Raw genomic sequence first — 12,603 nt, 5'->3', positions numbered from 1 at the left:
TGGACAAAAGGAAGGTTCAGGTAACTGTTTGCACCATTAGTACCTATGCTGGAAATTGAACCTGTCAGATTACCACAGCACCCCTAGAACATAAGAATATAAGAAGAGCCCTGCTGCATCAGACCAAGGGCCCACCTAGTCCAGCATTCCGTTCACAGTGGCCAACCAGCAGTCGACCAGGAAGCCACAAGCAGGACATGAGTGCAACAGCACCCTCACACCCATGTTCCCTAGCAACTGGTGCACATAGGCTTCCTGCCTATGTACACTAACTAGTGTAGATAGACTGTACTTTTCAGTAGAACTGAAGGAGAAATATCAAAATTTCAACTTCATTTTATTTTCCCCAAAAGCTCATTTTGCAGCTTAGAGTATAGGACTATAGGAGGGGGAATGCAGAGACATTAGTGGGTCCTAGTTCTGCATCCAAAGACACAAAAATCAATACCATTTTTGACACTAATTGCATCCTTTTTCAAACACTCTGCAGATTATTTATGGAAAGCTCTTTATAGCACCATGCCTAGCAGTTTGAAGAAGAGTATATTGTCAAAATGGATGTAGAGTCTGTATTTGGATAAATAAAGGATGGCCATCTTAAAATAATCAGTCCAGACCTTAAAAGAACAATCATGAATCCAAACAGAGCATATGATAGCATTTGAAGGTGAGAGCTTTCTGATATCATTTGTATGTAAGAAGTGCACAAAAAACTAAACTTTTCTCTAATCACAATTTTCTCTGTTTGTATTAAAATAAATGTCTCTAAACACATGCATAACTATAAACTATTACATGAGACATGATTTTAGTGATCTGAATGACTAATGACCTCGCAAATGAACTCTATAAATTTTAGATTTTTAGGGCGAAAATCAGATGCAGGCATACTACTATAAACAACAGAAAAGCACAATGCCTGCACTCATGCATTCATTCTAGAAAAAATGTGCACGTTACAGGGAGGTATCTATTTAGAATAGAATAGAATCATAGGGTTGGAAGGGGCCTACACATTCTTAAGTTCTTTAAGATAATAAAATACATTATCTGGGAAGATATCCAAATTAAGATTCATATTATGTAGAGTTTTGTGGAAAACTAAAACTGAACAAGCAAATCAACATGGATAACAACAGTCAGGGTTACAATAATACAGAATTAGAAGAAGTAGTTCAAACTCATGCTGTGTTATTAAGCATATTTTCAAGAGCTATCACCTATCACACAGCTACAGTATGTCAAGCAAACCTGTGTCTGAAGTTGATTCACATCTATTCCTACAGTAGAGACATCTTAGAACAAAATCCCTATATGACATCAGTCTAAAATTCTCAAACTGCAGAGGAAGTTGGGTATCAGCCCCAATGTTTATATTTGTTTATATTTTCCATATTATGTGTTTCTCTTTTAAACAGAAGATGTTGCTACCACCTAAAAACTTTATATTAAATTAAAGAATCTTTGTGACGTTTTCTTCTAGCACTTCCTTTGTCAAGTTCACTGCATTACTGGAAAGAAATTCCTAGGTGTTTTCCATAAGGTATATTTTATTTCATTTTAATTATCTACCAGTTTATTTATCAGAGTCATGACATTTCCGAAATCTGACATCATCTTGTTAAGTATATATGGTATGTATAAAAGATCTCTATCCCATGATAATGTGTTTCATGGACTAACATGCTTTCCATTTTGTACACTATTTTTTATTGTCTTCCACCCTATTTCAACATTTTAATATTTTACAAACACACATTTCATTATCGTAGTTTAATAATTAAAACCAGAACTGGTGTCATGCCCAATTAATGTGCCCTGGTAGCATGCCCATTAGTTTTTCCATTAGTGAATTCAACAATACTAATGGGATTACTAGCATGGGATGCTAATTGGGCGTGACATAAGAAACTGGCTTACTTCTTAGCATACCCTTGCTAATGATGAAATTAATGAGCATTTTATTAAATGCTGTCTCATCAAAGTGTACTTAGTTAGCGTTAAAATTGTTACAAACGATGCTGCATGCCAAGATCAGGTGTCTGCAAAAGTGATTCTTTATATGTTTTGGCAACAATCTGGAGCATTTTATTTTATTCATCAGAAACTGCATTTGTGGACACCCCATTTCAACATTTTAAGCTACATAACTACATATGCCAACTGCAGTGTAAATTTGGAGGGATCGCTCTGCAGATTTGAGACGCATTCCTCTAAATGCTTCAATAAAGTGTTAAAAGCTAAACAGCTACAATCCACAACCCATTTACTTCGTAACAGTGCTGTCAGCTTTAATAGGAATTGCTTTGGAGTAAAAGAATTTCAACCATAGTAATCACAATTAAATATTCTGAGTTAAGCAAGCTTTTCCACTTTGGGACAAGAATACAAAGACAGATACATAACCCACCCTGACACCTACCTTTAGTCAGCCATACTGTCCGTCCACTGCCCCAGTCTGCAGCAGCCATTTGCGTCCCTACTTTAGCCTTGATAGGCTACATAAGTATTTACATAGCCTATCACGGCAAAGAGCAGGGACGCAAATAGCATCCGCTATGCCATTTGTGTCCCTGCCTTTTGCCGTGATAGGCTACATAAATATATATGTAGCCTATCACGGCTAACGCAGTTAGTTACACAGTTAGTGTAGCACAGCCACAGCCCGGAAGCGGACTGAAGTCTGGCTGCGGGCGGGCCCAGCCGGCGGCTCCGCAGGGTCACGGCAGAGCGAAGCCAGCCAGGAAGGATTCTAGGGGGGAGGGATGAATCACCTCCCCCCCCCAGCAGATGGCCCACCAGAATGGGGTGAGTAATCCGTACACCCGTATAAATCTGTCCGTTGTGCTTTCTCCCACATTTGGATCCTTTAAATCTCAGCTTCTTTCCATCCCATTTATTAAGAATTTGTGAATTTTGGTAAATTCTTATTTTTAAAAAGCAAACAGAATTAAATTCTAACCATTATTAATGGTTAATGGTCTCACGTATTTATTAATGGTCTCACGTATTGGGATACTGGAGAAATCCGTAATGGAACCAAATGAGTTTGGATTTTTATGAATCTGACCTGTGCATTCTGCAGTGGACCAGCTTTTCCCCTGTTAGGTGGATTCCATGGGATTGCACACCGTTTTTCTAACATTTGGGAATTTTGCGGAAATTTCATCATAAAAAAATTACACAAAAATAAAAAAAATCCAGCCAAAAATGTGCATTCCCCCCCATAGGCTGAAGCATGAAAATATACATTTTGTAGGGATTTGCACATTTTGTGGGAATTTGTGCATTTTTGCCTATTCAAATTTTCACAAAGTTTGTGCGAATTTGGAAACTATAAAAAATCTGATTCTGTTGATGGGCAGATGATTTATTTATTATTTATTTATTGTTGCATTTATATCCCGCCTTTAACGGATTTTACACAATTGTACATCCCTACTCACATATGGGGAGGAAGTTTGGGTATTTTTTCTAGTTTGTTTGTCTCTCCTGGGATTTTCAGTTAAAGAGTGCAGTCCTATGCACACTTATCTGAGAGTAAGCCCCACTGAAGTAATGACTCCTGAATCTATATTTAGGATTGGAACAAGAGTTGCACAAAGCAAAACTCTATGCATTGGATGCTCCCAAAAGAGGAAAAGGGGGAGGTAATTTTTGCTGGTTCTCACTCTCATCTTCAGCCTTCTGTGCCCCTGAAAATCTGCTCTGGAGGGTCGAGAGATCATCCATAATAGTATAAATTGTGATGCTGGGGGCTTCAGGAGGAAGAGGGAATCACCTTACCCACCTTACAACCAGTTCATGGAATGGAATCTCCACTGGACTGGGCTCACTTCCATGACCAAAAGGAACCCTTCTGTTTATGGAACAGCTAGGGATGGCAGAGAATTCAAAAGAATCTGGCCTCCACAGTCCGTGGCGGAACGGAGCACTTACCTCCACCTCCCTTCCAAATCCTCTTCAGCCGGATCCTCCCTGGCCGGCTCTGTATCGCTAGCGATACAGCCGCCATTGCCATGCCACATTGCTGGCTGAGGGCTCTCTCTGGACACAAATGGTGTAGCGGACACCATTTGCGGCCGTAAAGCCCTTAGTTTAAGCTAAATGCAGCCATTTACAGCTGCATTTAGCTTAATCTACGGCTTTACGACCGCAAATGGTGTCTGTTACACCATTTGCATCTGGAGTGAGCCCTCAGCCAGGATGCGGCACGGCAATGGCGGCCATATCGCTGGCGATACAGAGCCGACAGCTGGCTCTGCGGAATCACTGCGGAGCGGAGCCAGCCGAAGAGGATTCTGAGGGGAGGGATGGATTGCCTTTCCCTGCAGGCAGATTCCCGGCCAGAGCGACAGGTAGGGATTCCACCTATCCCTAGAACAGCACATCTCAATCCAACCCATTATTTATATTATAATTTATAAGCAACTTTTTCACCCAAAAAGGACCCTCTAGTGTAGTATTGCAAAGGAAATGTTAAGAACATATGTTGTAACTAGGGATGTATGAATTGTGTTTGTTCCGTGCCGCTTGACTTCCGCAGTTTGCATCCAGCGCTCCATTCCGCTGTTCACAAGCCCCGGAATTCTCTTTTTTTCCAGAAAGGATACACAAACAATGTGTGTGGTTGAGACCGGCCCAAAGTCACCCAGTGTCAGGGTGGACACTGAGCCCATAGATTCCCAGAGTAGTTCTGATTTGGAGGAAGAGCAGTCGCTCCTTCGGGAGAGGAGCGCGCTCCTTTTTCCCAGGACCAACAGCTGACAGAGATTCCTCCCACCCACATTCCTAGTTTAGAAAGCAGTCTAGGGAGTGACTCAGCACAGATAGCAGACTGGGTGGCGCAGCGCAGATGCAGAGAGCGGCGCCAAAGGGTTTGTGCTCAAAGAACGGTTGCACCCAGAGGATCCAAGGGAAAAGGGGAGGGATTCTCCCTAGTCCTTATATTCAGGGGTCTGCCAGTAATTACTTTTCAAACGGGGACCAACTATTCTAAATTAGGGCATAGGGATGCTGCTGCTCAGATCTAGTTGCTACCTGTAGAGTTATTAAGTTGTAAGAGAAGAATAAAGCTTTGAAAAGAATCCCTTTGTCTGTGTCTGGACTTGGCTACTGGATTAGACTGAGAGAGCCCTCCAAGGAGCCCTTGACACCCAGTAAGCTTCCATAGCCAAGTGGGGACTAGAACCCCCCATCTCCCAAGTCCCAGTCCAACACTCTAACCATTAGGCTACACTGGCTGTCTAACCACTACACCACACTGCTGTTATGAAACTCATGAAAAAGAGACAGTATAATGGAAAGTTCTTTCTGAAGCAGTCACACTTGTACAAAAGCAGCATGAGGGGAAAGATTAGCAAGCTTCTCTTTGTTTGAATAAAAAGCACACTGTGCACATGCTCACGGAATGGACAAAATGAGGAATAAATATACCAGGGAATATGAAGAACTATATTCTTCCATCATGTGTATGTGTGTGGGGGGGGGGAGCTTCTCCCCCAATCCAGCTGTTTCCCTGGAAACCTCCCCCTGTTTACCCAAGGGTCTTCTCAGATAACCTAACAGGAGGTTTGATCATGAGCTGGATGTGGAAATACAAAGCTGAGCTGGGGGCAAGTGGGGTGCTGACATGTGTAGGAGTAAGTCCCACTGAACTCAGTAAGACTTACTTCTGAGTAGACATGCACAGAGTTGGTTCTCCTTTCCATTTTAGCCTCACAATGTCAACAACAACGCTGGATGTGGAAATATAAAGCTTAGCAGGGAGAATAATACATTGTGCATGGTCATTTAAATATATTTTTTCTTTCTTTAAAACAGCGTTGCACTAAACAAATAGTTTATCTCTCAGGCACACCTAAGGCAGAATTCTTTTGGGAAGCCCCTACAAGGAGGAGGAAGTATTTTGGCTGAAAGTAAACTCCCCAACAGAGAAGAAGGATTTCAATTTAAAAAGAACACCCACAAGGCAGTAAGCACAATTCATTAAAAAGTTACATATTTATTATCGTAATATTACTGGGGATGTACGACAGTGACTTACCTTTCGCGGATTATGTTGATGGGGGGGGAGGCGTTCCATCCCTCCCCCCGGAATCCTGGCCAGGGGGGAGGTGCTCCGTTCCTCCCCCCGGAATCCTCGAACGGCCGGCTGTGCTCCGCGGCAGCTCCGCGGAGCAGCCGGCCAGGCCTGGCCTGGCCAGGCCAGAGCCGTCCGCAGCCAGATTTCTGGCCGCGGAGGACTCAGGGTAAAACAAAAACAAAAACAACCAACCGCGTATGCAAATGGCGGCAGCTACGGCCGCCGCCATTTGCGTTCCTTCTTCTTACCATCTTAATCTATGTAAATATTTACGTAGACTATGACGGCGAAAACAAAGGGGAACGCAAATAGCGTAGCGGGTGCTATTTGCGTCCCTTTTTCATTCACCGTTTTAGCCTACGTAAATCTTTTTATGTAAAGATTTACGTAGGCTAAAATGGTGAATGAAAAAGGGACGCAAATAGCGCCCGCTACACTATCTGCGTTCCCCTTTCTTTTTGCCGTCATAGTCTACGTAAATATTTACGTAGATTAAGACGGTAAAAAGAAGGAACACAAATGGCGGTGGCCATAGCCGCCACCATTTGCATACGCGGGTTGTTGTTTTTTAAAACCCACCCAACTATGATAGGCTACTTAAAGTTTTACATAGCCTATCACGTCTTTTTTTTTCTTTTTTTTTTAAACCTAGCCATGATAGGCTACGTAAATCTTTACGTAGCCTATCACGTCTTTTTTTTTTTTTTTTACACAGAAGCCTGGAAATGGCGGCAGCAGCAGCCAGTTGGAAGACCAGCCTCCGCAGCCGCTGCCGCCCGGAAGATCCGCCCCAGGTAAGTCTCGTCCCAGGGGGGATCTGCGGGGAGGCGGGGGGGTGGCAGGCCGTTCCGCCACAGAGTTCGGGGGGCTGAATGCACTGGCATTTGGCCTCACCGAGATCCGTGGCGGAATTCTCTGACATTTCTAAATATTACTATCCTTCCGATTTACGAATTATACTGCGTATTTATTTATGAAAATTTTGTGACTCTGTGAACGACAACGAAAAAGCCGTATGATTGCTGGCTCCGCAGGACCTTGTGGTACTGCTTCACAGAGGATTTCGTGGCAGGGACTGAAGGGAATTCGATCCCATTTCAGTCCATGGTGGAATTCTCTGACATCCCTAGTTGTAACATTATGTTATTTTGTATTATAGCAGAAATATATTTACTCAGCTCTGTTACTTGGTGCTATTTTCATCAAATTGGTACACTCCCCTCTAGGGATGTATGAAAGTCACTTACCTTTTTGAAGGGTGACATTCACGGTGGGGGGGAGGCACTCTGTCCCTCCCCCCGAAATTCTCTCCGGCCGGCTCCACTCCGCGGTGATTGCGCGGAGACGCCGGCCAGGGCTGCCCACAGCCGGACATCCGGCCGCTGGGCAGCCTGCAGGGACACAAATGACAGCTGCCGTAGCCACTGCCATTTGCGTCCCTGTATTTTGCCGTGATAGGCTACGTAAATATTTACGTAGCCTATCACGGCAAAAAAAAACAAAAACGAAAAAACAGCGAACGCAAATGGCGGCGGCTACAGCAGCCACCATTTGCGTTCCCTTTTTTTTTGCCGTGACAGGTTATGTAAATATTTACGTAGCCTATTACGGAAAAAAAAAGGGAACGCAAATGGCGGCCACTACGCCATTTGCATTCTTTCTTTCTTTTTCCGTAATAGCCACGGTAAATATTTACGTAGGCTATCATGTGTGGCCCACCCCTATTCTAACCCTTCTGTTGCTCCTAGTAGGAGAAGGTACAGAGTCATCTGCAAGGCATAGGCAAGAGGGAGCTTAGTTTTCTAAGGTAAAGCAAGAGGTTCATTTACTTAGAAGGATAATCTTGCCAAAACATAGCAAGCTCAGCCTGACAATCATGCATTGAACACAGAAGCACCCTGGTGAGGGAGTAGAATATATGCCAGCTTTTTCTGAGAGGATGGTAGCTTTTGCTTGTGCCTAATTAAGAATCCATATTATTCTTATTATATTTCAAAGTTTTATTTAGGCTGTGTAATCATCACTTTACATTTCATTTGCCAAAAATTTCATTTGCGTACAATTTTTTAAAAAACTGAATAGGTTACTTATATAACTCCATTTTATATGCTTAGGATACAGTTTATTTACTTAGGGCACAATCCTATCAAGATAAATGACCACCTCCAAAATCAGAGGCGACCGCCTATCCTAAGCAAGGGAGGAGAGGCATGGGGAGGGGGGAGGATCGTTCCCTCTGCGCCTCTCCTGCCTTACTATTTTTTGCTAGACAGCCGTTTTCGGCTGTCTAGTGGCAGGGGAGAGGCCGACCAGGAGAGGAAGCTGGCATACAACACATTGGATGTGTCGTACGCGCAGCTCCGCTCTCCCCACCCCAGAATGCCCCCCCTGGAATACCCCTTTTCAGTCTCTCCACATTCTTCTTCCGAGCACAGAGGACGGGGCTTCCCCGTGCTGCCTCCAAGGCAGCATGGACGAGGGGGGAGGTCGGTTTCCAGGAACCAACCTTGGAGTGCAGGCTCCAAGGTCGGTTCCCAGAAATGAGCATATCCTATGGCCTTCTAGACAGTGTCTAGTGGCCATAGGATTGCTCTCTTAGTTATTTATCTATCTCATTATAATATTATAATGTGTTACAATACTTCTCAGAGTATATATTTTTGTGTTGTGTGTGTGATCTATTTGTATATTTTGTATATTTATAATACAACATGAAAAAATGACTTATAATGCTGCCCTTTTACCAACTTCAGGCTATTTTGGTTCCAGCTATCTCTTTTTGCCAAAATGGGATACATATCTATTAAGAACCTGTATTATTTTTCATAATAAATAGCACTTAATTTTATTAGGTATTTTAATTACTTTTAAAAAGAATGTCCTCGGTTTTGCACAGCTTGAAGGTACATTACTGAAGTTTTGTTTGCATCTATAAAGACATTAAATTATACATTGGGTCAGTATTTCATGGAAGACAAACAACTGGAATTCTGATTTTTTCGGTCAGTTTTATTTCATAACCTTTTAGTACTTCAGTGCCAAAGGAACCATAGGTGTTTCAGCTCTTGTCCCTTAAGAAACAATTTAGATGAGTCCATTAAACTTTTTGTTAATAAGCAGAGAAATAACAAAAACTATTTTAATACATTATTAAAGGCATAAAATAAAAAAAATGGGTTGACAACCATTTTGCAGTACTTTACTGTACCTGTGGATCAAAGAGAAAGTAAGGACGTCCACTTCGCAACTGAAGTGCAATATATTCCTCTTGATTCCCAGGCGAGACGGAGAAAAGCATTAGGCCATCAAGTTCTGTAGTTCTAAAACTCACTTTAATACCTAGGTAGAAATCAAAAGGAGATATTTACCACTCACTTTTTAATGCATTCATGACATGCAAATAAATCAGTCTGCTAAGAAATGAAAAGCCAGAAATATGATGTAGGGGAGAAGAATACCACAGATATTGTCATTATCCACATTTGAAACCCATGATTCAATTTAAATGACAGTTGTGAATGTGTGGTAAGAGTTATACACAAAGGCCCTGTTCAAATATTACTTTATCTCTGGTCTTGTAACTCAGGAAAGATCAAGTGCACTTGTTCATCTACAGAATCCAGCCTCACTGGAATCCGTGGCAGAATTCTCCGCCATACCTACTCAGAGGCCAAAGCTCCCTCCTGCCCCACCCAGAGTGAGATCAATCATAGGGCTGGAAGAGGCCTACAAGACCATCAAGTCTAAGCGCCTGCTCAATGCAGAAAGCCTGAAGCAAGCATCAGTGTATGTAGAAACTGCAAGCCAGAAGTTTACCCTACCCTGTCCTACTGCACAGGGTGAAGCATAAACATTCAATGAGGACTATTGGCACAATTATGTTACCTCTGTATTGCATATTGGAATTATTTGCAGGATTCCACATTGTTTTTGACAAGGGTACTTATGATTAACAATGTGCTCTTACTTCATATACACAGATACTCATGTCCTTGTGATTCCCTCTTAGCACACTTAACACAGAGCAGGCTAATTTATTGGGTTTTACCCAGCTGTATCAAATGAATCAACTTCTTCATATTAATTTTCCCTTCCTTTGTGAGGCAGAAAATAATAAGTAATGGAAGCTTTTCGTGTAGACAGAATCTATTATGAAAAATTAAAGAATCATAACTGCAGCACGTATTCATATTACATAATGCTACTAATTATCTCACGCCACAAGCAGTTTCCTTTGACCCACATACTTTAATCATGCCACAGGTTGTCACCCAGTGCATCACAATGTACTCACAAATATTAAGACATTCACTTGAGATAATGAACATCAATCATGCTATTAAAATACTGTTCAGAGCTATGTGACAATTGACTTTGAATAAACATGATGGGGATATAATCAAAAGTCCTTTTATCTTCAAGTAGCATTTCAGAGGGCTTGGGATGGCAGAAACAAAGAAGGAAAAGCAGGGAAACTTGCCCCCAAGATAATATCATGCTTTCTTAATTCCTGATTATTTCTTTATATTTACCTCTTCTAAACTGAATTTCTACTGAACAGAGAAGGGGACTTAAAACCAAATTTAAACTAACTTTAATAGCACAATTATATACATGTCTACTCAGATGTAAGTCTACCGAGTTCAGTGGAAATTACTCCCAGGTAAGTGTATAGGATTACAACCTAAAAACCTAATAACAGACATGAAGTAAAAGAGGTAAGCTAAATTGAAAACAGCTCAATAATTGTCCAGTACCTCAATAATTTATATCTAAAACTTTGACAGCATTTGTATTGGAACTTTTGCTTATGACCTTGGCATGACATCACTATGTAATGTCACTATGACATAATTCAGCGTTCCCCAACCTGGTGCTTTCCAGATGTGCTGAACTGCCACTCCCAGCATTTCCATCCAGCATGGAGAGCACTAGATTGGGGAAGGTTGACATAATATTTTGTATATAGTATTATACCATAACCGTGTTAGCCTTTTGTGCCATTGGTCTATTGAATGCAGCTGAAGCTGCAGATTGTTACCAAAAGACTGATCAGCATTTGAAAACAAAACATTCAGAGATGCTCACATAGATATCCGAAGATATCTGGTTAAAAGATCTACTTTCTCTCTGGAAAACAAAACCAGGAGGTAGATTCAGCCCTTTGTTATGCTCCATTATTGACGGCAATGATGGTGCCTAGGGCTAGCATAGCCTCTGTGGGTTCCTGTTTCCTACCCACTTCTCCTTAACCTGCACAAATTACATTTTTGCAAAGGCACCACAGTACTACTCCATGGTTCTGTCTTCCAGACACAACTGACCCTGGAAGGGCTATTCAGAATGTCCTGATCCTGAATGAATGTTCAGGATCAGGGAGCACATCGCAGTGAGTGCGACCCATCTTGTGTCTCTATCACTTCGAACGATAAAGGAGGTGGGCTCTGTGCATGGTCTTCAGAGAAATTTTGCTCTCAGGCACCCAACTTTTAATCATGGTTTACCTTGTGTATGTGCAATCAAGATGTTATTTCATGTAAGGGAAGATGCAAAAATGCTTAAGTCTGAAGAGCCTTCAGAAGCTCTAATTACTGCACATGATTACAGCTTCTTCTCCATGAGCATTAAATAACCACCAACATTACAATCCTATATATGTTTGCCCAGGTAAGTTCCACTGTGTTCAATGGAGCTTACTCCCAGGTAAGTGTGCATACAATTGCAGCCCAAGACAACCAACCTTCTTTATGGAAAAGAACAAGCAAAATAAGGTTTGCACTCAAGAATATCATGAATTTGAAAATGACACAAAAGATGACACAGAAATAGTCAATGTTCCTTGTTTCAATAGTGCTTAAGTGATTTGCATGTTTGAGTGCGCTATTACATATCAAACACCACAGACAGACTATAGGAGTCAGTTCACACATTCAGTTGTGGGTCATCAAGTGCAGAGCAATTAAGAGTAATGTTCACATACATGGATGAACTGAGCTGATCGTTACTATTAGGACATTTATTCCTTTCAAGACATGGCAGCCGCTTATGGACCACAACAAGTTACGGGCTGGTTTGTATGTTATGACTGGCATACAAAACAAGCTTGAAATGGCCTTCATGTCATGGCTAGTCCAAGATACCGCCATAATATATGGGGCAGCTTGTCACAAGGATTACTCACCTTCAGACCACCAGCAAAAAATGGGGCAATCCACACGGGAAATCATGTTACAGCCACTCTATGGTGTAGACATCACTTTAGATCGTATCAAGGACCTGCTACAGTGACTGTAACATGTAAGAAAATCCCTTAATTGTGAACATTTGAATATTACAATAATAAATGATGGGTGGATGATTAAAGGCGTCTTTGTCATCTTTTTATAGCCCTTTCCTTAGGCTTGCTTTGCCACTGTACATCCTAACAATGTCCTGAATTCATATATTTTATTTCATTCTTTAAATTGGTCTCAACTTTCCATGTCACACTGAGATACAGCTTTGGCTGCATTCAAAAC

At 41.7% G+C, this 12,603-nt stretch overlaps 1 protein-coding gene across 1 annotated transcript in view; it reads right to left on the bottom strand.

Annotated features, from left to right (window-relative positions):
- USH2A (usherin) overlaps positions 1 to 12,603 on the bottom strand; it is an 809,138-nt gene that overhangs the window by 558,039 nt on the left and 238,496 nt on the right. Inside the window, exon 22 of the mRNA XM_084828794.1 lies at positions 9,294 to 9,424. Coding sequence (XP_084684920.1) covers positions 9,294 to 9,424 — 131 coding nt within the window. The remainder of the gene's footprint in view (positions 1 to 9,293; positions 9,425 to 12,603) is intronic.

This window comes from Heloderma suspectum, chromosome 1 (genome assembly GCF_057233095.1).
Source record: "Heloderma suspectum isolate Gila_16-S chromosome 1, 16-S_ref, whole genome shotgun sequence".
Classification (NCBI taxonomy): domain Eukaryota; kingdom Metazoa; phylum Chordata; class Lepidosauria; order Squamata; family Helodermatidae; genus Heloderma; species Heloderma suspectum.
Note: the sequence above shows the minus strand (reverse complement) of the source record. Positions and strands in the feature narration are given on the sequence as shown.